The sequence below is a fragment of the Emydura macquarii genome, unplaced genomic scaffold (assembly GCF_026122565.2).
Source record: "Emydura macquarii macquarii isolate MOO-44397 ecotype Brisbane River unplaced genomic scaffold, CSIRO-AGI_Emac_v2 contig_2531, whole genome shotgun sequence".
In the NCBI taxonomy this organism is placed as follows: domain Eukaryota; kingdom Metazoa; phylum Chordata; order Testudines; family Chelidae; genus Emydura; species Emydura macquarii.
In genome coordinates this window covers 3,700,997-3,727,326 of record NW_027132668.1, presented here as the reverse complement: position 1 = coordinate 3,727,326, position 26,330 = coordinate 3,700,997, and the positions used below count along the sequence as shown (strand labels likewise).

At 38.9% G+C, this 26,330-nt stretch overlaps 1 protein-coding gene across 2 annotated transcripts in view; it reads left to right on the top strand.

The window, feature by feature from the left end:
* The window catches only part of TGFBRAP1 (transforming growth factor beta receptor associated protein 1), a 43,424-nt gene extending 17,941 nt beyond the window's left edge, over nucleotides 1–25,483 (top strand). For both annotated transcript variants that reach the window (XM_067563591.1, XM_067563590.1), the window contains exons 4-12: nucleotides 3,094–3,248; nucleotides 6,039–6,121; nucleotides 12,642–12,983; nucleotides 14,573–14,630; nucleotides 16,477–16,620; nucleotides 17,838–17,984; nucleotides 20,320–20,473; nucleotides 22,618–23,051; nucleotides 24,391–25,483. In XM_067563591.1, the coding sequence (XP_067419692.1) occupies nucleotides 3,094–3,248; nucleotides 6,039–6,121; nucleotides 12,642–12,983; nucleotides 14,573–14,630; nucleotides 16,477–16,620; nucleotides 17,838–17,984; nucleotides 20,320–20,473; nucleotides 22,618–23,051; nucleotides 24,391–24,567 (1,694 nt within the window). In that variant the 3' untranslated portion in view covers nucleotides 24,568–25,483. The remainder of the gene's footprint in view (nucleotides 1–3,093; nucleotides 3,249–6,038; nucleotides 6,122–12,641; nucleotides 12,984–14,572; nucleotides 14,631–16,476; nucleotides 16,621–17,837; nucleotides 17,985–20,319; nucleotides 20,474–22,617; nucleotides 23,052–24,390) is intronic.
* The last annotated feature ends 847 nt before the right edge of the window (nucleotides 25,484–26,330 follow it).

Here is a 26,330-nt window from a genome sequence, read left to right as displayed (position 1 = left end):
ATCTTTGCTCTATGGGGAACCCCACGCAGGGATCTGTTAGCCTCCATAACAAACAGAAAATACAACACACTGCTGCAGAGGAGTCCTCGTTCACCACCAAGGCAAGACTTTGCTTCTTCCTATGTCAGATCACCTGAACTATGCATTCCCTCCACTACTATTGCTGCCATGTGTTCTATGCAAAAGCTGGCATGGGTTATCTTAACTGCCCCTTACTGGGCTAGACAATTTTGGTTCCTAAATTTCCTGCGCATGTCATTCCGAGTATCAATTGTCCCCCATCATTCCTTGAGCTCCTGACCCAGTGGAATAGCAGGATCAAGCACCCCAATCAGCATCTGCGTCACCTTAGGGCTGCTTTTTGGATGGGTGTCATCTTTGGAACACTTTCTACAGCCATATGAGACATATTTTCTGTTAGTAGGAAGGATTCCACTAGGTGATGTTACCTGGCTAAGTGGAGATGTTTTTCTTCCCGAGCACATCAAAGGAATGTTATTCCAGAAGATGCAGGTATCCCTCTCATTTTAGACTATATCCTTTCTCTAAAGTCATCAGGCCTATTCATTAGTTCTTTGAGTCCACCTGGCAGCAATTAATGCATACCATTCTTGGGGTTACTTGGTCTTCATTCATCCATTGACCACTAGATTTTTTGGAAAGGCCTAATCAGAACCTTTCTGCTTATTCACAAGCTGTCTTTCTTTGGGACTTGAACTTGGTCTCTCAACACTCACCAGGCCACCCTTTGAAACCCCTAGCTTCCTGCTCCGTGTCCCTTCTCTCCATGAAAGTCACATTACTTTTAGCCATCTCCTCAACCAAAAGGGTTGGCAAGCTTGGAGCAATGATGGTGGGTCCTCCTTACACTGTATTCCATAAAGATAAAGTTTCGTTATGTTTATGCCCCAAATTCACCCCCAAGGTTGTTTCGGAATTTCACTTAACCTGTGTTCTTTTCTAAACTGCACACTTCCTCAGAGGAACAGAGACTCCACTCCCTTGATGTCTGGCAGGCCTTGTTCTGTGTGTGTAAAAGCCCAAGACCAATTAGAAAGTCCCAGAGACTATTCATCACTATAACAGAAAGACTCGGGGCAAGTGATTGCCACTCAGAGGATCTCCAAATGGATCTCTGCCTGCTTTCTACACTATCAACCTCTCTCCCTCCTCAATGGGGTAAGAGCTCATTCCACGAGAGCACAAGCAATGTCTATGGCATCACTACAGGAGGTATCCTTCCTTAATATCTGTAAAGTAGCCACGTGGGATGCCGTTCACATCCTTGCGAGACACTATGCCCTAAGTCCAGGACTCCTCTGCTGATGCTTCCTTTTGAATGACTGTGCTTTGCTCAGCCCTACCAGCTATATCCTTGCACCCTCCTCCTACTTATTTACCCACAGTGGACTACAATATGGACTATCACTCAAAAAAGAGGTTACTTATGTGTAATCAGAGGTTCTATTAACTATATGGTCCCTATCTGTATTCCACTACTTGCCCTCCTTCTCCTTTGCTTCAGATCTCCTCTGATTCACGGTGGAGAAGGAACTGGAGAGGCATTTGGTCCGCTCCGCTCTTTATCCCTCGGTCGGAGGCATGAGGTGAGCCAGGGCACGTATGGACGAATGGATGCTACTTTCAAATTCTCCAGCTCTGGGTGCATGGCGTGCATGCATAATCCACAGTAGAATATAGATAGGGATCACACATCTTAAAGAACTTCCAGTTACAGGTGAGAAACCTCCTATTTACAAGATTGGCTCTGATCTGAATAAAGTAAAACACTTGCAACACTTTTATGCATGTAAGTAATTTATGCATGAGTAGTCTGATATCCATTGTGCATACAGTGGAGCACATGTTTGCTATTGGAGCCCTCACTTGTAACTTGACCCAATTTTTTTCTTCAAAGGAACACTGTCAACTAAAAATTTTGTAAGTGAGTTGAGTAGTTTCTGGTAATACATCTGCAGGTGACTCCTCCTGCCAAACCCTTTTATAGCTTTGGACTCGCACTGAATCAGTGTGTCTCTTTGGTTGCTGTGTAAGACAATCAGCCTGCTTATCCTGTTTCTATTTGTAAAAAGCTGACAAATGCATATAGTAAAAAATGGAAAATACAGATTTTTCTGTTTAGTAAACTTAGGTGGTATTCATAAAACAATATTAAAAAAAAATTAAGTGGTTTCAGGTTGGCTTTCCTTTAACTATAGATTGCAGTTTATATTGACATGGAATATAATATATAGCTATGTACGTTATGGTAGAACCTTGCTAAGTTGCACTGAAATCTTTTCCAGCCTACAGTTAGTAAAGCATGAATCATCAGAGCAATAATAACATTGGCAATTTTCACTCCCTGTGGGTCAATGGAAATCAAAACACTCTATCCATCCCTCAGAACTCAGTAATACACCAACAGTCAGGTCTGGTTTAAAAGTTAATATTTGGGGATTGTGGTGGTCACAGAACAGGTGGTACTTGTGTTGAGTGTGACATTTCTGGTTTTGTCCTTGGAATCATAAAGTGGGGTGTTTTCCATTAGTGCAGTTCAGGGAGAGATGTGTAAGCACGTGAATCTATGTAATTACAGGGGACCTCAGCCTTGTAGTACTTATTTTTACTGTCTCTTGTGCAAAGTCTACTCACCCGCCCTTCTGTGATGAGTGTGAAAATGACTATCAAAAGTACTCTTCCCTGACAAATAGGCAAATACAGGTTTGCAGGCTGGGGTGCACCTATTTCTTTTGTTTGTTACATGGTATACTAAGATGTACAGAAAACTTTCTGTAATAAAACTCTCTTATTTATGCTAGTGAGAATGAAGAAAAATTGCCAGTTTGAGTAGATTTAAAATTTATTTTTGTACATTTTTTAGGACAAACTTAAAGGTACATTATAAAGTATTAAAAGAATATATTAATTGCAGATATGAGATTCAGAAATTGAAAACAAAGATGACAACTAAACTTTTTATCATTCTGTTGCTCTATAGCAATATTAACATTTAAAGAAATAAGCTCTAAAAAGTCTGTTTCTACTGTACAAAAAGCTAATTGCCAATCCTTTTTTGTGTTTTCTACTCAGGAAAGGTAATTGTAGCTACCAATAAAGGTGTGTACATCTTGGTACCATTACCTTTGGAAAGACAGATTCAGGATCTTCTAACCAGCCATAGAGTGGAAGAAGCCCTAGTCTTAGCAAAGGGAGCCCGAAGGAACATTCCAAAAGAGAAATTTCAGGTTTGTTCTACCTTGAACCTAGATGGAAGCTGGCCCAATGGCAAAGAAGTGACTGAAGAGCGAGAGTTGTCACTAGAGAAAAATCTAGTATCTTCTATTCGTTGAGTCTGGGATGAGTATGCTGTTTAGTTGACTCATGGTGGGAAGTGATAATGAGTTGGCAGTACTGAGTACTGCTACCTGGATGTCTTCTCTCTCTATGTTGTCTCATAAGGTCATGCTGGTAAAAAGCTTGTGCTACAGTGGTGAGATAGTGAGAGAATGGATAGAAAAGCGAATGATCAATTGTGCGTTACCTAGGTTTTGCTTGTGCAAGAGAGGCTGCCTCCTCATGGTGAAATCATCCCACGTTTTCCGTGTTATGATTTCTTTGAAATCATGGTCTGTAGACCATATAAGAAAAACAAAACAAAAAAACCCCAACCAAACCTGAGAATAAGTAAAGAGCCACATGGCAAACTTTTATAAAGCATCTGTCCAACTATTAACTCATTTTCAGGAGTTACAGAACAAGGCAATTTGGATTTAGGGAGAAAAAAAAATTGTTTCCATGGATTTGGATCAGTTTCTTTTACAATCTTTAGTTTTAATTTATGAAATCTTGCCACTTGTATAACATTTTCTAGATTAAGGCAACCAGAAGGAACCATTGTGATAATCCAGCCTGACTCCTACATAACACAGGGCATAGGACTTCCCTGAATTATTTTCTGCTTCAAGTTCTGTAGTTGTGGTTGGACTAGAACATATCTCTTTAGAAGAACATCCCTTCTTGATTTAAAAAAAAAAAAAAATTTCTAGTGATGGAGAATCCACCACAATCCTTGATAAATTGTTCCATTGTTAATTACCCTCACTATGAATAAAAACAAAAAATTGGACATTTTTGTTTAGCTCCAATTTTCCATATAAGGCTCTCAGTGCTTTATGAACCCCAATGCCTCTCAAACATGAAGTAGGCTTATACTCATTTCGTAGATGCAGGATGGAAAACTAAAGCAAAGGTGACCTAACCAAGTGAGATAATGGCAGTCAGGAATAGAACCCATGAGACTTGACTCAGACACCTGTTGTAACCTCTGACAAATACAATTTTAGTTACATATACGTATGTATATGTGTGGCTAGTTATTTATGAATGTGTTTTTAAAAAAGTAAAATTCAGTGCTGACTTACGACTTTTGGCTGTCCATCACAAACATTCATTTGACAGAATCTAAGTTGGAGACTATTTTTGTTGGGCCATTGAGATGAGTGTATCTGTTCCTTCCTCCTAATGTGGGTGGACTTTGCACTGCTACAGACTGGGGGTCGACTGGTTAGGTAGTAGTTTTAAAGAAACTATCGGTTAAAGCACTCTTTAAAAAACAAGCAAACAAATAAGAACCCTCTTGCCTATAAGTTACCCCTTAAAAAGTAAAGCTAAGTTTTTGTTTTTGTTTTTTTTGGGGGGGGGATACTGAATTTACTTTTCACTAATTGTTCTAATCTACTATACTTGCTTCTGTTTGTACAATGAAAATAGACTAGTAAGTTTCACTTTCTTTAGTCACTTTTGCCATCTGGTTCCCATGCAATAGCAGACTGCAATGATTAGGTTGCAAACATTGCTAAAGAAGGCTTGCTTAGAAATTCTCATTAAATATTTTAAAATGGAATATTGTCAGATTTGGGATTTTTTTTCTTGCAACTGAAAAGTTCACATACAAAATACAATTAAAATCAATGTAAATCAGTTTCTTGTTCGCTGATTTAAATCATGATTAGTTGGTTACTTAAATCACTTTGATGTAAATCAGTCCACCCTGCCTTAGGCCTCCGGTGTGTGGGTGGGTGTGTGTGTGTGGGTGGGTGGGTGTGTGGAGAAATACTACAATTTTTCCAGGTGCTTCAGTTGAAAATTGGAGCTGTTAGCACTGTGTGTGTTGCCCACTAACCCTGTTAGTTTTGAGTAATGTGTGTAAATTAATTTATATCAGTGAAGCTGACAGATTATCATAACTGTAGATGCTCATGAAATGAGGAACCGTATCATGTGACCACCAGCAGGTGTGCTGCAGACCACTGTTTGAGAAATATAGAAACCAGCTTGTCTCTGTATTTTCAGGAATACAGATACTTCTGTTAATATAGAGAATACCTAAAACATTGCATATGACTTTATTTTTATCTAGTGACCATTAAATCAACATTCTGCTTAACATATAAAAGCAGACTTGAAACTGTGGGGATGGGTTAATTTAAATAAAAGCTATTTCCATGTCAGTGAAAATGTGTATGCCAAGTATGCACAGAAAACTTCTTCAAAACGAAAGTTATAATGGAAACACTAGAAGACCCTTAGCTTGGGTAGCACTTGCTAGTTGTTATAAGGTCTGGCTTTTCCTAACTGTTTGCTTGCACTTTTCCTTTTTCTTTCTCCCCACTTTAAAGATATTAGATATTCTTGACCCAGGAATTTAGAGTCTGATATCAAATGATGCAGTCAGCCGTTTAAATTTAAACTTCCTATTTGTGCATCTGGATTTGTGTTCGGGAGTCTTGACTAAAATTGTTTTAAATGTTCAGAATCTTCTTTATGTAAGAAATTTCATATAGGTAGTATTTTCAAAATGATCTTCATCATGATTTAAAATGCATAAGCTGTAGGTTTTAGATTTTGTTACAATAATTCAGAAGCATAGTTCTGTGTCATGCATTGAATGTTTTGTCAAGTAATTCTTCTAGTAGTAATAGTTTTTTCCTCTGGAATTGTTTACACTAACAATCGTTTTCCTCCCCATCTTTCAGGTAATGTACAAACGAATCTTGCAGCAAGCAGGTTTTATACACTTTTCACAGCTTCAGTTCCTAGAAGCAAAAGAACTTTTCAGGTAATTCTGTGTATTGACGAAATGAAAAACACTCATGCTAATAGTCCTTAAATAATGTTATATGTTTGAATTTAAAGGCGTTTCATAGGAATATTTTATGATGCAAGTGTAATACTGCTGTGGTAGAAATGACTATGGTTGAAAAGGACCAAAGTAACTTTGGAACACTTTGTGATTGGAAGAAGGGTAACCCATAATTTGTTAAGTTTGTATTTTTGTACCATAAATAAAATTGCCATAAAGTACTAGGGCACTGATCCTGCCCATGTGGAGGACCCACTGATTTCATGTACATGTAGATCACTTCCAAGATCAGGGTCTGATGGAGCTTTTGTTCTGCTTTCTTAAGTCTATTAATACTGCAAAATATGGCACACTGTCCACTTAAAGTACTTAAATTGCCGAGTAGGAGGGGGAGAAAGGGAAGAAGTATTAGTGCTTTTCAGTTACCCTTAGGGAAGCAGTAACATTTCTGCATTAAGGTAGACACAGTTGTAAATTAAATACTGGTGATGCACAACTGCACTGTCAAATTTTCCTATGAAGTTCTTTTATGTTCAAATTTGCCTTCTTACAGTGTTGGGTCTCTTTCACAAGATCTATTTCTAAAATCTACAAATCTTCCTGACTTTACTCTGACTTGGAAACAAAGTGACTGCTGATAATTTTGCTGTTCCGTCCTCATTTCATGAGTGTGGTTAAAAATGATGCTGGTCACCTTGGGTTTGGTTTTTTTGTTTTTTTGCTGGCAGTGTCTTCTATAAGTTTGTGGCATCTGGACTGTTCCCCTTTCTGCAATTCTGGAGACTGTTCAGTGTTGCAGCAAATTCCTGGCTGTCACCCCCCCCCCCCCCCCACTCTCCCGGGTTCCCACCAGAAAGAATTCCAGACCTGTATAAAAACACCTGAAATATGATTTGTTAACAAGCTTAATGCCAACCAGTGAGCTATGTGCAGAATGCTAACCACACCACAACTGTAGACATAAAAGAATTAATGTCTCTTGGCTACTGAAGCGATATCAAGGAGGGTAGAACTGTGAGGGATGCTAAGAAATTTCCCAATGTGCAGCACAGTGTTTGTACAATTTTGTGATGTAGTGGGAGTAGTGGACATTTAGCAGAGAAGAATAAGACAACAGAGTAAAGTAGAGAAATCTCCCCAGGAAAGTAAATGCCTGAACAGGTGGCTTCCTTTGCTCTTGAATCAGAGCAGTGTTCTGTATGTGAAGCAGCATTTATAGGCTCAACAGAATCCTGACTGTTCAGTCACCCGACCCTTTGCTGTGCAGGGCTCTGGGGTCAGACTTGGACTGGCATGTCAGGACACCCTCTCTCCAGAGGCGCTATGACTCCAACCCCAGAAAAGCTCAATTAGGAGTTTCTGAACACTTCATGGAGAGAGTCTAAGGACAAAGAGGAATGCATCTGGTCAGGTCATGAGGAATCCCAGGCCAGAAGAGATCCAGAGTACTCCCAGTATTGAAGAGGGTCGTCAGCTCCTTGAGAGGGCAGAATTTAGGGCTGCTACGTAGTTTTCTTCTCCCCAAGATTAATTGTAGGATTCTTGCGAGGAGACTATCCCACAAGCAGTGAGCCTTGAATCCTGAAGGTGAGGACATGTATCTAAAGGGCTTAGCCTCTTATCAGGTGTCTTGATAAAAAGGGCTTCAGAGACATCCCACCTTGGTCACAGGCATGGAGTTACTCCTGCAAAATGGGCAAAAAGAGCCTAAAAAACCCAGGAAGCACAAAAGGGAATGAGTATAAAAATCTAAAAGTTTCCTCCTCTTACTCAGACCCCGCCTCCTCTGCTCAGGAGGGAGAGCTTTCTGATTTGGGATCTGAGCAGGGCAAGGGGAGGAAAATGTTATCCCTTTATAAATTTGGTAGTGCAGGAAAATGGCATCTTCCATACAGATCTAACCAAATGTAATAGCAGATGAGAAGACTATGGGCAAATACCTGCCAAATCCCAGCCTGAGACAGGAATTGGCTGTCCCTTTCCTTTGAAGATATAATCAGGGATGAATGGGAATGCTCTGAGAAGGGAAAGCTTATAAGCAGGCATAATATAAGATGCAAGAGCCAAAATACTGGAAGTAGATGGTGTGATGGCATCATAGCAAAGGATATGATCATCAGATGAACTGAAAGAAAGGTGGAGGTCACCTTGAGGAGGGACTTAGAGCCTTCCTTGAATGTTCTGAGCATCCCTGGCCACTGTCTATTTTATGAGAGCTACATTCTCCTGGTTAGATGACCTACAGGTTTTGGATGACAAGGGCCTGACTTCAGGTCTGTCCTTATGAAAATATCCCTAGTAACGTCTTTCATTGCAGACATGACAGTGGACAATGAGATTCTCAGCTAGGTGCCACATCTGGTCTTGGACTGCAAATGCTCATGCCAAATAAACTGCATGCTCACCCAAATTCATAGGCTCCTCTCTGTTTGGAGAAAAATTGGATAAGATAGTGGCAGACAGAGCATCCAAACCAAAGCAGTCCCTCCTGTCTCCATTCAGTACCTCTGGCACTACAAGCCCAACAACAGGGAGAAACACTTCTTTTGTGATGTGGATGAACAAAAGTGCTACAGATAAAGTGGCAGGTATGTCAGGGGAAAACCATGCATCAAAACCAGAGGTGATTGCAATATATGGAGTTTGTGATGATAGCAAAAGACTGTGCATCTGGCCTGATGTGAATCTAGGAGACTGAATATCCCCCTCAGAAGGATGGTCTGTCTCCACCATAACCCTAAGAACTGGTTCCCTCAGAAGAAGGGTTCTATTGCTTTTATATCCAAAAGGTGTGGTCTCATTCAGCCTCATGTAGTGTTTGATAGGATTGCCAGATTGGGTGATTGGATGAAGAAGAGATGGAGTGGGGACCTTCTGGTTTCTTCTGCCATGGGCAAGATTCCACATCAGGTCTCCAGAAGTTTTTGCTGAAGGTTTGGAACTGCACATCATTATGCATGCAAGTTTGGGTGCTAGTTCTAGTCCAGATACTGGAGTCTCTCACATGGTGGACAATCCCATGGAGGGTCCCCAGTCAATGGTCTTTCTATCTGCCCTACTCATGAAGGATGCCAGCCTGTTGGGGTGAAGAGCACATCTGGGACAAGAAAAGTGCAGGACACATGGAGTCCTCTCATCACTATCAAAGCATCAGCCTTGCGGAAGTGAGTGGTGATGCGTCTCCTATGAAGGTTCCACAGCCACCTCACGGATCATGTTCTCTTCTGGTCCATTTGGACAAGAGCAGCATGCTTGCAAACCTCAATCAAGGGAGAACTCAAAGCTGAGTCTTATGCTTGGAAGTGTTGGAAGTAATGGAATGGGCAGAGGAGAAATTAGTTTCATAAGAGTAATAGACAAAAAATGAGAACTAAACCAGAAGGCAGATTGACTCAGCAGATGCACCATCAACAACTTTCAGTGATGTCTGAATCTGAACATCTTCAAACTGATCTCATGGAAGTATGGTTTCCCAGCAGTCAATCTGTTTGCCAGTCATAAGAATGGAAAGCTGCTAAAGTACTTCATTAGGGAAGCAGATTGCAGGTGACTGGTGATGGACACTGGTGGTTGAAGGGCTTGCTTTATGTATTTCCACTGTGGTGATCATAGCGCTGCTATGTATTAATCTACAAATAACATGTAATATTGTAAATGGCTTAGTGAGGTCAAGTTACTGTATCGTAATAGAGTTCTTAGAGCAATACATTCATACTGGAAATTCTAACTTAATAGGGGGCTGTGGGAGGAGCAAACGAGACCGACACCCAATAGATCTGATGCCCCAACACATGCTTGAAAGACAATGAATAGCTCAAGCTGTTAGCTTCAAGAATGCAGTCTCCAGTCTCTCAGAGATTACAAACCTTATTTTGCCAAAGATGGGAAGCTAGAAATCAAAAGCGTATTTTTTCCTTTGTAGTAAAGGCCTCCTTCAGATAATTGGTGTTGTATATGGTGATCCAAAAATAACTTGCTGTTCAGTCATTTATTTTCAAAGGAAGATTTCTCTATTTCAGTCTCTTAACCTCTCCTTTCTTAATCTTCACTACCTGCTACTTTCCATACATCACAGAATTGTCGAAATGCTGGGCTGCAGAATAGGAAACTTTTACCCAATAATTTCCTTTTTGCTAGTACCTCTCTCACTTTTTCTTCTCCCTGGTATGGCTTCATGATCCAAGGGATGTTAATTTTGTCTGTTTTGTAGGCCAGTTAGCCAAGTGTACCTAGAGAATATGATTAGTAACAATAACCTTAATGCCAACCTGTGAACGAAGTTTTTACACAACTTTGAAATGACTCTATCAGGAAGCCAGAGAGGGGCCATAGCCAGTACAGGCTATGCTGCAACACTGAATCCTCTCCAGAATTGTGGAACAACCCATACGTCCTGGTAGCAAAAAGGAAGTGTTTAAGTAAGAAATTTTCCATTCCTATCCACTCCACCTCCATGACTTGTAAAGAAATTGGTCCGCATTCATACTCCATTCTAATTACTTCAGTTCAAGGCTGTGGAAGGGAGGAAGTTTTCTGCAGATGATCAGTAGCTACTTACTGATGAGTTGCAGTGGAAAATCGAAGTAGTGAACTCCCTAGAGCTGTCTTTGCCTCACCAACCTGTCCAAATAGCAGATGTTGATTTTTATACTAGCACATTCCATTGTTATGCTTTTTGCAGCGTAGTTGGGTGACATTTCTTATGGATAGCTTATTTTTAAAAGCTGAGTCTTACAGTAAATCCCATGGCGTCTTGAATCTTAAGTCTTGATTTCTTGCCTCAAGACCAGGAAGGGAGGGGAGAGCATAAATATCTCTGCTCCTTCATGCCTTTCTGATCCTGTGGCCCGGTAGTGGGCCATGATGGCTCATGATGCAACTTGAAACCGTCTCAGTGATCTGGTAGCTGGAGAGCTCCTGCACTTCTGGGCAATGTCCACGAAGTCAAGTCCTGGGCCTAGGCGAAGGCATGATAGATTACCCCTTATGTTGGAAGAATCTTCGTTTAGGAGGCCAGTTAGGCTAGCTAGAACAGTGCAAAGGAGCCAAAGTGGGGATGGAGGTTATAGATATGGTTTTCAGAAATTGTATCCGATCACCGTACTTCTAACATACATACGCTTCTTCCATCGCTTATAAAAAATACCAGGTGGGGAGAAGTAATTTAGGATGTGACTTAGCAGCCCTTGTTCTGTGTGAGCATTCTGCTTCTGTTGCTGAAGGTTTACATTAGTCCTGTTCTGTCCCGGAGAGTGTCTGCAAGTGTGGGAAATAAAACGAGATCCAGTCATCCCATCAGTGTGGTTGCAATGCTAATTTACTTCAGTTGGGGCCTTAGAACTTAGTGCAGTCTTCTGAGAGACTTTTCTACAGTTTCTGGATCTGCTCTGTGTGAATATTAGGTCTATTTAAACTTGTGTCCAAATCTGACTAGTGTCCCAGGCATTGAAACCATAACCGTATAAGTCAGGCAGATGTTTTAGACATCCTTGGATGCCCTATGAATCTGAACATACGCAGTAACTTGTTCTCCTAGTCAGACAATTAACTCTCAAAATATACTTCAGGAATATTTTCAGCCAGGACTGAAGGAGCATCTTGGAAAAAAAACAAGGCTTCTGTTAGCACAGGGAACACTCTTTAAACATTGGTAATTCATTCTTGTAACTAAGGTGGGTTTTGACACTCTAGAGGTTGTCTATACTTCACATGTGAAGGTCAGCACCACTCGTCAGTACACAGCATGTTGTTGTGTGTGCATAAATAGCTGTTCATTTAATCAACCTTTTATTTTCCAGGCTATTTACCATATGTTGGCAACTACCCATTCCAGCCCACATACAAAATTTCTTTTAAGGCAGAGAGTTCTCCCTCAGCTTATTACTCTCTCTTTAAAGAAGAGCTAATTTAGTGAATTCTGATGCTGATGAAAGGTGCCAGGTGAACCATCCTGGAAACAAGTTACTGTTATCAACAGAACTCATACTGTACTGGTGGTTTCGTTGGGCCTCGGCCCTCCGTGAGAGCACAGTCAGTGCATCCAATCCTTAGTCTCAGAGACTAGCACAAATAATATAAATTAGTAGCCCCTAAAAGCTGGACAGGGACTACCAACTAATTTCACATGGGCCACAGCTGTTGTATGATGATTTGTCAGTACTTGTTTGAAGTGGATTCCAGTTATCTAGAAATGAAAGGCTGATCATCCCCTGACCAGTCCCCACTGAATCATGAAGTTCTTATGTCCTGGAGTACATACATGGAATGACGCAAGGGTTCTCCCATAGAACTAGAAAAATCCCTAGACTTGTTCTGGGGAAAGTGTCTCTTGTACTAAGATTAATAAAATAACTTTTAAAAATGGACCATTTTAATGGTTTCCTTACTCTCAAAAGCATGTGTGCCCACAACCTCAGTATGGTTTTTTTGTGTGTGTGCGCCTATGTATACTTTTTCTTTCTTTTTTGCTTCATTTAGTTTGACACTGTAATTGCAGAACTAGCCAACTTGATGTCCGGGAGCTGATCTCTCTGTACCCCTTCCTGTTGCCTACTTCCTCTTCCTTCATACGGTCTCATCCGCCTCTTCACGAGTATGCTGATTTAAACCAGCTGACCCAAGGGGACGAGGAGAAGATGACAAAGTGCAAACGATTCCTTATGAGTTATTTGAATGAAGTCCGCAGCACTGAAGTTGCAAATGGCTGCAAGGAAGACATTGATACAGCTTTGCTCAAGCTATATGCAGAGGCTAATCATGAAAGCCTTCTGGATTTACTGGTCTCGGAGAATTTCTGTCTTCTAACAGACAGTGCTGCCTGGCTGGAGAAACACAAAAAGTGAGCCATTTCCATAAATATATCACCAACGTTGGGGTGGGGATGAGAAAAATAAGTAGTGTTTTGTTTGGGTCTGTACACCAGCCATTCACTTAAGGATTTGAACCCATTTCTCTAGATGTCCCAGTCAGACTAGGCTTAGTTTGGTTTGTGGTGTTGGTGTGTACACAAATGGTGGTAGAGCATGACTGACAATTTTTTGAGAGAGAGAGAGACTGGAATGTCTGGATGTGGTTGAAGTGCAAACTTGAGGTGCATTGGCAGAGTTGTGTGTAGGGAGCTTGCAAGCCAGCAATTTTATGCTGGTTCAGGCAAGTATGATTTGAACTTCTTTTTCAGAACTAATGAGTTTGAAAATGAAAACTTTGGAGGGGAAAAGTCCCCTTGAAGTAGGAACAGTGCTTGAAACACCTAGGGATCAAGCAATCTAAGTAGGCTTAAAAGAACTCAGCTGTCATTTAGGATACTTAATTTTAACTACTAGTACAAAGTGACATGTATGGTATTGAACAAATGGTAGGGTGACTGGTGTTGTCCTTGTGATCTGAGAGTGTGGTGATTAGAAGTGGAACAATAAGAACAGAATGCTTCCTTGTTTTTGAGATGTCTTGCGGTGGGAGAAGAGAAGCCTTAATACATGAACAGAAACTACTTTTAAGTAGCATTCTAATTAATTCTAGAGGTAAACTATTTAGTAGTTCGCTTTAGAACTACTAGTTTATTCACTGACCAGAAACTGCATGTTTGAATTCTGAAGTCTATTTTTTTTTCCCTGCTGGTGCTTCCACTGAACTGAGAAAAGGAGAACAGTTGAGAGGCCCAAAGGGCTTTATTTTGGAATATCTTAGAAGGGGAGGACACAGAAAAGAATAAAAAAGTACAGGATCAGATGCTTGACATTCAACACTGTTCAGAAAACCATAGACAATAAATGCACCCAGAAAACATGTGAAAATACTAACTTTAAGCAATGTGTCTTCACCTTTTTCTTTTCTCTCCGCCCATCCAAAAACATCTCACAAGGGTATAAAATAGGATAATTGATGGGCTGGATTTGAAGTCACACTTGTAATTTTCATTGGATTTAAGAGTGTTCTACTGTTTCAGATGCCCAGCAAATACACTTAATGACAAAGACTTTACATGACTAGTTAGAATAAATGTGAAAGGTAGAATTCTAAGCTCATGGAAAGAGAGCAGCATTAGAATGAAAACAATGGAGAGCCATACTATAGTAGAACAAATTCGGTAGCATGGGAAATGCTTGTTCAGAATTGCATATTGCTGTGTCTTGACTGTAGTCTACATTGCAGTAAAGAAAACCAGATTGTTTGGTTTTATTTATAGAGAGGAAGAGGTTTTTATAAAATACTATAGTGTAAAAATGAGGTTTTGATTGAATAACAGCTGTTAATGAATAAGAATTGTTCAACTGATATTTAAAATAGAACTTTCTGAATAGGCGAATTCTAAAATGAAGGAAAGAATGAAATTTATGAAGACCGTAAACCACTGCTCATTCTCCTGTGCTATTTGTACCATGTTTAAACTGATGAAGAGGATCTATTTTTTTTTTTTTTTAAATACAGGTATTTTGCACTTGGACTCCTGTATCACTACAATGGTCAAGATGCTGCAGCACTTCAGGTTAGAATGACAAATCTGTGTTTAATCAAGATGATGATGATGATATAAAGCTTTTGTTAGTTCCTCCATAAACCACCCTGAAAATGTGTCTACGTAATTCTAATTTCAAAAATAGCATATATTCACAGCTGGATGAACTTTCTCTTAAAATCTAATTCCTAAAATTGGTTACAGTGTTAGAGAAGTACAAAGCCACATAAGTGATTATTAAAAAAAGCTGTTTTTTCAAGATAAACTTGTACACCATAATAATACCTAGCCAGAACTATGGTGGGCTTATTGCTATAGAAATCCCAAGAGTGTGTATATGTACCCTACTTGCACAGATATGATTACAACAGTATCTTCAGCTAGAAGCATTAAAATGTTTTCAGTCTTCAGACAGAATCATCTCTTGCTGAATAACTTAGTAAAATATGGTCCCTTCAGTAGATTGTAAAGATGTCTTAAGTAGCTTGCTTTTTTCTGTTTTCTGGGATACAGTTGTTTCATGGATTTAAATAAACTTTGACTTGTGCATATTTGACTAAGTAAAGGAAGCAAAGTAGTCACCCGAGTGATCCTAGGCAAAAAAGCAGCCTCTGGATATGCTGTGTTTAATTGTGCATCAGCAAAAACTGTTCCAATATTTCACAGGCATACCTCTTCATTAAGAAATTTTTTCCTCTGTCCTGGCCTTTCCTTTCTATAAGGGTTTAGTCCCTTCTTCAGGGTCTGAATCAAAGCCCATTAAAGTAATGGTAAGACTGGGTCAGGTCCTTGGTGCAGAAATGAGGTGGTGTGGGGTGAACAAAATCATTCAGCATATAACTTCTTAACCCAATGATGCCCTTGAAATAGTGACTGTCAGCTACTTAGCCTAGTTCTGACAAACTTGTACAAATACTTGTAAATGTGTTGATTGCAGCTGCTAGACAAACTAATATAGTTCTGCACATAGGAACAAAAGAAGCCTTAAAAATAAGGTTGCTTGTTGCTAAAGTGCTGTCTGATTCAGTTATTTTAAACCTGTGCTGGAATATTAAGAGCAGGATTCAAGTAGAATCCAGAAGCTGAGTGTAACTATAGAGCAGTGATACACAGATCTCTGGTTCAGTAGCCAAATTAGTGATCAGCATTACCCAAAAGAGCTAGCATAGTGTGAATTCATTTTCATTTACTATGAAAAAATATATATATGAAATACTGTGACTCTTTTGGGTAATGCTGATCACTAATTTGGCTCCTGAACCAATGAGGTCTGTGTATCTGTATATATATTATTCTGACAGAAAAACGACTAACCAAGTATTATTTTATCAACTACAATTGATAGTAAAAGCATTCTGATTGGTCAATAAACTTAGATTGGTTGATAATTAAATCACACAATATATTAAAGAGCCGCAGGAGACCCATTAAATACCCACCGACGGCTCTCCAGCCTCAGTCTGAGTATCACTGCTGTAGAGCAAAGAGAACCAATTCCAAACTGATGCAAGGAAATATTTTTTCACAGTGCATAATTAGACTATGCAAGTCATTGAGGCCAAGAACTTCAGCAAGATTCAGAAAGGGATTGTACACATGACTAAAAAGAATATCCAACATTAACGCTCCCAAACTCTAAAGGAATATTAAACCTCCATGCTTTAGATTTAAGTCAGTCTCTAACCATCGGGGACTAGGAAGAGGGATGAGAGAGAGTGTGTGCGTGCACTAAGCTCGATCGGACCCATCAACAAAAGGAAGATTTTTTTTTTTTTTTTTTTTAATTTAGAAGTAGACTCAGTATAAGATATTTTAAGTATGATATTAAAGGCAAACTCCATAGATGTTTAATTCTTGTACACTTTTTCTGTTTCAGTTATGGGTGAAAATAGTTAATGGAGATATTCAAGATTCTACACGTTCAGACCTCTATGAGTATATAGTAGACTTCCTTACCTTCTGCTCAGACCAACAGTTAGTGTGGAAGTATGCTGAATGGGTTTTACAGAAAAGTGAGGAGGTTTGTGGTTGTATCCCTTCTTCAAACAAATAGTTCTAGACAAAAATTCATGGTAAAATTTAATTTACTTCATCACTTTCCCCTTCCGTGTTTCTTACCCCTCTAAATCTTTCCACCTTAACAATCTTATCTAATTTGTTTGATGCAAGTGCTTCATTTCAGAATCTGCAGATGTCTACTGTAAACAATAGATTTAAAAAAATATTAATCTGATTCAAACAATGGAAGAAATTGCATTGTATATGCTAAACAGGATTTATATTAGCGTTTTTGTTCATTTTAATAAGGATATTTTTGTGTATGAAGAGAGAAACACAAGCTTATTTCATGTGTTAATAGTTCAGTGCTGGTAATCCATTGCTCTAAGAGGCTGCAGTAGTGGTGACTTGTGTTTGGGAAAGTGGGGGAAGTAACCTTTTCTCTTGGCAACACCTTTGGTGCTTCAAGAGTTAGCTGTCAGGAGCGGCTTATGCTCTTTTCCTATCAAAGCCAAGTGAATCATTTCTGTAATACACATGAGTTTTTAGTACTACACTTGAAGGGACAACTGAGTGCTTGTGCTATAGATTGCACAAGTAGCAGCCTTGGTCCCATAAAAGGTACCATCTAAATAGGTTCTAGTTATTTCTGAATTAAGGTATGGTTATTCCATCTACTATTTAGCATGTATATTTAACTGCTACTGGACCTCATGGACCTGAACTGTCACTGTGCTGTATCAAAAGCATGGCATTTAATGCCACAATTAGTAAACCATGTTGATTTTAGCCATTGTAAAAAGCTTATCAATTAGATTTACTTAAAGGCATTCAGAGGTAAGGTTGAAAATCTGAGCTGACATTCTGACCTTTGAATCTTACTTTTTTGGGGTATCTAATCTTTTTTGTTCTGCTTCTTTCACACTTGCATTCATGTCCTAGAATGAATAGTATTTGTTTGAAAAGGTCCCTGCAATAAAAGACTTACAAATTAAGCAATACATACAATTAATTAATGTATACATTATGAATTGGAGAGGCAGGTATGTGATGCATCAAGAAGCAGAGACAGAACAGCACAGTTCAGTATGTCTTGTTAATCCATTATTTTTGCTTAAAGTGTGTTCTGGATATTTTGTATTGATTTCTTAAGTTAATTATGTTAACAAAAAAAGTGAGGGCTTAAAACAAAAAATAAAGGTGTAGTGTGACTTCCTAAATGCAACTAACTTGTTATAGGTTGGAGTACAGATTTTTACAAAAAGGCCTTCGGAAGAACAGCAAAAAAACAGCTTTAATCCAGATGATGTCATGAACTGCCTTAACAAATACTCCAAGTCACTTGTTAAATATCTGGAGTATCTAGTCTTGGATAAAAAAATAGAGGTAAGCTCTTCAGAAATACCAGAAAACAGTTTGAGTCAGTGTGCAAGGTGGGTTACCTCAAATGGAGAGCCTAAATTAGAAATTTTTATGAAGCCTTTCTTAGCAAATTTGAACATGTTGTACAATGGGTTTCAAGTTCACCCAGAAGGCAGAGAAAGAAAAGGTAATTTTGTGTGTGAAGTGTAACCATTGGAATCAGGACACCTGGCTTCCAATCCTGGCTCTGCAACATCGTGCTTGTGTGATATTGGGCAAGTCACTTAACCTTTCTGACACTATCTCTGTACAAGGTATGCTTTCCTGCCTTATTGGTGAAGCTTAAATAATTTACTTTAATTTAATATTAATAATTTACAAGTACTTTGAAAACTTCAGATGGAAGGTGCTATAGAAGTGCCAGCTATTACTTACATAGTGCTATTCATGTGCATTGCGCAGTGGACATGAAGAATGGTGAATAAACATATATGTTTCTTGTTGCAAGAAGTTTGTTACTTTGATAAGCAACATACCAGACCAGGGTGGAGGGGAAGCTGTCTCCTAAAACTTAAACTTTTTTTTTTTTTTAGTTCCAGTTGGAACACCTGCACCAGTGGAAGTTTTGTTGTCAGGCTTACATGTTTTTACCACAGTTACATATCATGATGCTAAACACACCTGAGGTGACCTGAGCTTGTCTGTTTCTACCAGTAAATTATCAACCAGAGGGAATTACAGATCTAAAAAATTCTCCTGTAGGCAAGGTCATAAAAAAAACAATGATTGAGCAATAGTTGCTAATCTTGTTACGCTCTGATAGTGTTTCTTTTAATGTCACACTTTCAGTATTTCAGAGGCAGGCATGTTCTCCAATCCCTGTGTAGAGTCAAAGGAGCATAACTTCATAGAATTAAGTCATGTAATACCCTTGTAAGGTCTCACCAAGTAGTCTAGAAATTGCATATGCAGGAGTTGTTTACTTACCAATGGCATCCAACACCTCTCGGATTGGAACGCTGTAGCCATTTATCAGTACGCAGCAGCACTGTAGAACAGATCTTAAAAGTGAAACAAATCTCCTGAGACAGATAAATGGTGTTATGCTGAGGCACAAGGAAAGTGATTTGGCCCCGGTAGCAAAGCAAAGAAATGATAGTTAAAAAAATAGGACTTCTAATGTCCAGTTTCCCAACTTGAACAGTTAACAAAACTTGCATTCTTGGGATAAATTGATGGTTTCTTCCTCCCACCATTCACTAAAATCCTGCAGTGGAAGGGTGGAGGCAGCACTGACCATGCTACTGAACATATATCTTTCAATGAAGCAATGGCACTAGACTGATGTCCTGAATATTTCTAGGTAAACCAGGTTACCAGATTACTGACTATATTATATTACACAGTTTGAGACAATGCACAGTTACACACATTAGGAACAGTTTGAACTACTTACATACTCTGTGTTCTAAATTAACTATTGCCACTCAATCCCAAGAGTCATTGTGGACTACTTCAGTGAAAACCTCTTCTCAATAACAGTGGTTCAAAAATATCAGACTTCAGTTTTACTAAGTAGGGAATAGTGAGTAATGCTGAAAACGTTATGCCATTATATAAACTTTAGCATACCCTCAGATGAAGTATTTTATCCAATTCTGGTGGCCTTACCTCCAGGTATATCACAGAAATAGAAAAGGTCCAGAGAACAGACTTAAAAATGAAGAGAAAATAATTAGCTTAAAACTATTCAATTACAGATGAGGTAGATACAGAGGACATGATAGGATATGTTTTAAAAAAAAAAAAAAAAAAAATTCCTGTTATCAAGAAGGTCAAGTGCTCTTTCACACTCTCATAGTACAAGATCAAGGGGTGCCCAATGAAATTGGAATGCAGCAAAAATTAAATGATAAAGGGAATTTTTTTTTACACAACTCAACTCACCAGTGGAGCTCATTGCAAGATCCTATTGAAGCCAGGAGCTCAGTAGGAGTAAAATAAATATTTGACATTTATATAACAGGAATATCTGCTGTAATAGTAGGATAAATATAAGGATATAGACTCTGGTGCTTTAGAGCAGAAACCAACAGCTATTAAACAAGATACAAGACTAGATGAACCATTGATTTGAAGGGACAAAAGGCTTTAAAACTTACTAAAATCTTCTGGAGAGCACAGTCTAGAAGATTAAAAACCTATTCAATTTATATTGTAGTATTTACTACACACACCAGTGTATTTACAGTAAATATCTAATAAAGACTGATCACTGTTTAATTTTGTTAGCTGGATTCTTTCTCTTGTAATTGCATTTTTGTATGTATTGAGTTAATCTTGTCCTTTATGCTTGCAGAAGGAAAAGTACCATACCCACTTAACTGTGTTGTATTTGGAAGCAGTGCTAAAATCTCTGACTGCAGAAAATCGTGCAGAATTGACTGAAACACAAGCTAAGCTACGCAGTCTTCTTCAGAAATCTGACTTTTATAGAATTCATTTTATTTTAGGTAAGAAGTACATTTATCATGTTATAAACAAAAGATAATATTATCCTTTGACAGTTTCTGCAGAGACCAGGGACCAAGACTTGGGTAGGTATGGAGATGGAACAGGTTTGAGACCCCTTGGTATAGGGTAGGGAAACTTATATTGCTTTTATCTGGGCTATACCTGTTACATGGAGAAAGCATTGTGGTTTCCAGTGCCATCAAACACTGCTCATGATCCTAAAACAAAAATAGAATATTTGAACTAAGTCTGCTCCAATACACTAAACTGGCTGCTACTGTTTTAATTACTCCTTATCAACATGAATGATCTTTTCTTATGTTGCACCATACGTTCACATGGCATTTAGCGGACAAAAATGACAGTGCCAGTCATTGAAGATGTTACCGTGTAGGTTAAAGTCTAACCAACGGTAAAGGTAGTATTGTATAAAAAAGATCCCCTTTAAAATCTTACATATCAGAGCAAAGAGCTGCTAACTGTTGCAATACCTAAAATTGGAAACATTGAATTGCTATTTCATAATTGTACATGATGATGGAATAAATTGGTAGTGCACTAAAGGTAGGCTTTAACCACCTTTCGGCTTAATCATGGGTGGTGGTTAGAAATGCACACTAGTGTTTTCCCAACTGAAAATAAACCAACATATTTTGGAAGGAAATTACTTGTTGCTATTAAATTTCTGCAGTTATGCTGCACATACTTACTGTAAATACTGTTACCCTCAAAAATCTAGGGCACCACGCTTGTACCCTACTGAGGGCTCAAGTGCGATCCGGTTAATTTAGGTACCCCCACCCTTTCCTTACCAAGGGCTTGGGGTGTAAGGCACCTACCCTTACCCATGGGGCTCAGGGAAGAACCTGGTCACTTTAAGTACCCACCCCTACTCTTGAGGGGTCTTCAGGATCTTTTCTCAATGAAAGAGCCTTACCCAGCGGTGCTCTAAATGTCTATTTATTAGCCACACACACAGAATACGTATGTCAAGCAAATCTGTTATGCCCACCACTCCCACACACTTCACCCAATGGCCAGTCAGGATCAACTCGTCTGGGTTTGCCAGTGATGCATCTGCTTGTCAGTCGTGCAGAGTGGTAAGAGTACTAGCAGCTTGATGTTGAACTGCAGTCTAGCGATGGCTCTCAAAAGAGCATTGTTTTCCATTTACATTATATAGGTAAAACTAGCTATCTCCTTTAACTTTACTAAACCTATCCCATTATTCAATACTCCTAGGTAACGAAATTTAACCAATCATGTTCTAGCACCTGTGTGTTCTCCCTGCTTAAGTCCTTTTTTCATTTTATCTTTTATACCCAAATTGTAATTTATTTATGATCTTCTTTCTTTGTACAGATGGCCAGCATAAATTCACTGGTCAGAACTTAGCTTCTCTCTTTTACCCTTTGCTCTGTCTTTCTATCTGTATCCTTCCTAAACTTCCCAGCGCCTGGGTGTGTCTCCTTTACAACCCTTGGTAGAATCACTCTATTGAGGGGCATTCCTGAGATGGGAGATGCGTTAGCAGCAGTAGAGCATTTTTCTTGATTTTAGTGGGAAAATCCCCGAGTTTCGTCCAAGGCTAGTTTAATATGGGGTTAAGTCTCAGGCCTATAGTACATTTGCTGCAAATTAAGATTTTCCTCCTTAACAGGAGATTTATAGAGGGATTAAATCATCCCTCTTCTCTGCCAGGTGTTAACACTTAATATTCCAGCTGCCAAAACATAGTTCTGGTATTAGTATTTGTATGGTCTCTTTCATAAGAGGGACATTTGCTCAACAAGACTTTTTGGACTTGAAAGATTCCAGAATTTGAAGGGAGGCTGAGAAATGTACTCACTGGTATTTTTCACAGCTCACAATATGGGCAGAGCTGCACTGAGTGCACAGGCTAGATTTATAGAAAATATACTTATTTTCATATAAAGTACATGGAATGACACTGCCTTTTGTCACCTAGAGAACAGTATTTAGCCATTTGTTTTCCCCAGCTTTATTTTTACTGTTTACTTTTATTGGAAATTATGTATTGGAGATACTTGCTTTAGTTGCCTTAAGTTTTGATTCCTTTTGGGGAGGCAATAATGTCCTTTGTTGAACAGAGCACAGTCTTAAATTGATTCTCATTTGACAGATAAAATCAAGGGCACAAATCTTCATATGGAAAGGGCAATACTATATGGAAAACTGGAAGAGCATGACAAAGCTTTGCATATCCTAGTCCACGAATTAAAGGACTTTGCTGCTGCTGAAGACTACTGCATATGGAGCTCTGAGAATAAAGATCTACCATACAGGCAGAGGCTTTTCCATATGCTGCTCTCTGTGTATCTAAATCCAGGCTCTCCGGGCTGTGAAGTGGTCATGGCTGCTGTGGATCTCTTGAATAATCATGCTGCTGAATTTGATGCAGCTCGTGTCTTACAGCTTGTGCCTGACAGCTGGTCAGTACCGCTCCTCTCCCCATTCCTGACTGGAGCAATGAGGGAAAGTATTCATACAAAAAGAATGACTCAAATTACACTTGGGTTAGCAAAAGCTGAAAACTTAATCTATAAACATGACAAGGTGGGTGTGTTGCTTTCTTTATCATTTAAATAAATGTTTTTGGGTTTTTTTCTTCATAAATTAAGGTACTTCTTTCTTGAGGGAAGAAACCTTTCCCTTAGTTCTCTTAAGTTATCCAAAATCCTTTTTTCTCTGGCTGTACCTTCAGTTCTCATGACAGTTCTGATAATTGCCCAACTCTACCCACTGTTAAATTTCAAAAGATTGTGACAAGCTACTTCATTTCCCCTTTAAAAGGAGATGATTTTGGGCCTAGGTAGAGTAGTGGCTAGCTTAGTGTAGTTTCTGTTTAGGTTGCAAGTGAGAGAATGGGGTGTTCCGAGACTAATAATGCATGTATTATGCACTTCTTGTCAGGTGTTTTGTTTAGTTTCATGATTAGCATGCTCTACTTGATCAACTTAGGACTGCAGTAATTGGGAATTTTCAAATCAGGATTGAGATGTATTGGACAGAGTTGGGTAGTGACATCTGCATCCAACTCAAGCCTACTCGATCACTTCTATAAGCACAATGTGCACTGAGAAACCCCCTTCTATCACTTAGTTACATTACTTAAAGCTTCCAACGTGCTCTAACAGCATTTAATTGAGAGAGTTAATAAATGATCCTTAGTCAGATTCTGCAGGTCATGTCTACACTGCCAGGGCTGCATGGATTGATGCAGTGGGATTGATTGAGCAAGCCATGGAGACCCACTCAGTCGATCCCGGAAGTGCTCTCCGATCAACGCCATTAATCCACACCCCGCTCTGCCCCCCGAAAGGAGTAAGGCTGTGTCGACTGTAGGGCATCTCACATTGATACAGCGCAGTGAAGATGCCACGGTACGGCAACGTAAATAAGTCGACGGGAGATACACAAGCTACATATTGTATGTAGCTTGCGTATCTCCTGTCGACTGCCGGCGGCAGTGTAGATCAGGCCTGAGACAAGAATCTATGGGCTAATACATCTCTAAGGAAAACTGAGTAATGTACATTTACGAAACCTTTTATACATTCCATCTAATTACTTGAGAAGCTGAGGGATTTGAATCAAGTGCCATTTTTTAGAAGTGTTGATTAGGAGGAAACATGGAAGAGTAACAATGAACTGCTGTTAATATGGAAAATTAGTCCAAGTTAAATTAAATAATCAATGTAATTGGGCTTTATAAATCCCAATCAAGTGACCATGTCTATCCACTCAGTACAGTTCAGGTAATGTAGTTGTATTGTAAAAAGTTTTAATGGACACTGTTGTCTTATCAACAACCTGATTTGTTATGTGGTGTTTGTTCCAGTTCCCTTCTTGTTTTGCAGTGATATTGGATTCATTTTTTTTCTCCTACTTATAGGTTAAACTAAAAGGAAGCCCAATTATTCTTTCGGACAAAAAGCTCTGCCAGGTGTGCCAAAGTCCTTTCTGTGAGCCTGCATTCGTGAGATACCCAAATGGTGGTATGGTTCACACCCATTGCGCTGGAAACAGATTCTTGGCCCATCACTTATTCAATCCTAGCAGTCAGACTTGAAATATGTTCCAGTTGCACTACTTTCCATGACTTATACCTTGGAAAACATGCTGGATAAAGAGCAGAGTGCAGCTACTTTAACTATAAATCAAGATGAAGAGATTGTCCTGGGGCAAATGGGAAGATGTCAATAAATGTGAAATGTGGCCACTTATCTGCTGATCTTTATGAATGTAGACAGCAAAGAAAATATTAACTATCAGAAATGGAGACATGAAAGAGTAGGCTCTTCTGTGTATAGTAATAAACAAATCTACCTTCTGAAAGAAAATAAGCCTTTTCTTCACAGTCAGGATGGATACAGGGGCAGACGAATTATTTTTAAAGAAACTTAAATTTGCACTGCATGTGTTGCTTACAGATGTGGTGTGGTGGGGAGAAACTCTTTTATTCAGGAGTTGGATTTGTCTGTCTCTAGAATGCTTTATGAAGAGACTATGCAGTGTTGTAGCTGTATAGAGAAGAGACTGGCATATGATGCAGCTTATTCTCAAGAAAAAAAATGCATATCGATTGTTAGCTGCAGCATGTCCTCATTTTTGCCGAACTCTGTTCCACAGGATCACATTATGAACTTGTTCTGTACTCTACAAATTGTTGGCTTTTGATGCACTTTGTCTTTTTTTTCCCCATTCTGCTGTATTGTTATCATAAAACAAATTTAAGTACTGGCCTGTTGCTAGTTTCTACTATTTTGCTGTGTATAAAGTAATAAACTCAGTGGAAACTGATGGCCTCATACAGTCACACATCTGTATTTGAAAAACCCAGTTGTAATGAAGCTGTCTGATACAGACTGGTCAGACCCAAGTCACTTTTTTGTTGGGAAAGAGGCTTTAATAATTTTTAATAGTAATTTATTTATTAATATGCAAATATACTGTAAATACAGTTGAATAAATTGGTCTTATCATTATTGAATGTCCTTGGAGGACAAACATGTAACCAGTGATGTCAGGGTATGGGTTACATTATAAATGTCTGCTGCAATATAACTTTGACAGCAAGAAGAGACTTCAGTGGGACTCCTTGCAAGGGTTAGTGCTTGCAGATTCCTTTGTGAGATATAGGAGCCTAGAAGAGATGGTGTGAAGAAATCAGTAATCACACCCTGAGGTGCTAGTGGATTTAGTATGATTTAGTAAATGTTCTATACATTCTGAAGTCTTCTATTAGAGAGACAAGGTAGATGAGGTAATACCTTTTATTGGACCAACTTCTGCTGGTGAGAGAGAAGCTTTTGAGCTTCCACAGAGCTCTTCTTCAGGTAACACTTTTTCTATAATACTTTCAAAAATAACTAATTTATTGATCCTGTGAATTATTCACGATACTGTTCAACCAAATTTTGTAAGCAGCCTGAGAGTTTGGAAGAGGCAACTTCACGCTATACAAAAGGATTAAGTATGAACATATTTTTAAAACTTTAACACTTTTTAAGCCAAAGAAGAAATCAAGTCTTTCCCATAATTATGTTAAGCTATAATAGGTTCTTGCAGGATACAAGGTTGAAATAATTGGTGTGACTCCTCGGAATTTTCAGATTGGGTCAGTTGAGACTTTCAGCACAAAGTATATCTGTACAATGTCTTCTAGATACAGTCTAAAAGTGTGTGGGCTTTCACACTGTATGGTACCTGATGGTAGTCTGGGTGCATAAGAAATTTCTGTACCCTCTTGTTCAATTCTGTCATCAGTTGCTGGACTCTAGCCTGGAAGAATGTGACTTTTTTTTCCCCCAAAGTTTTTTGGGTTTATCATCT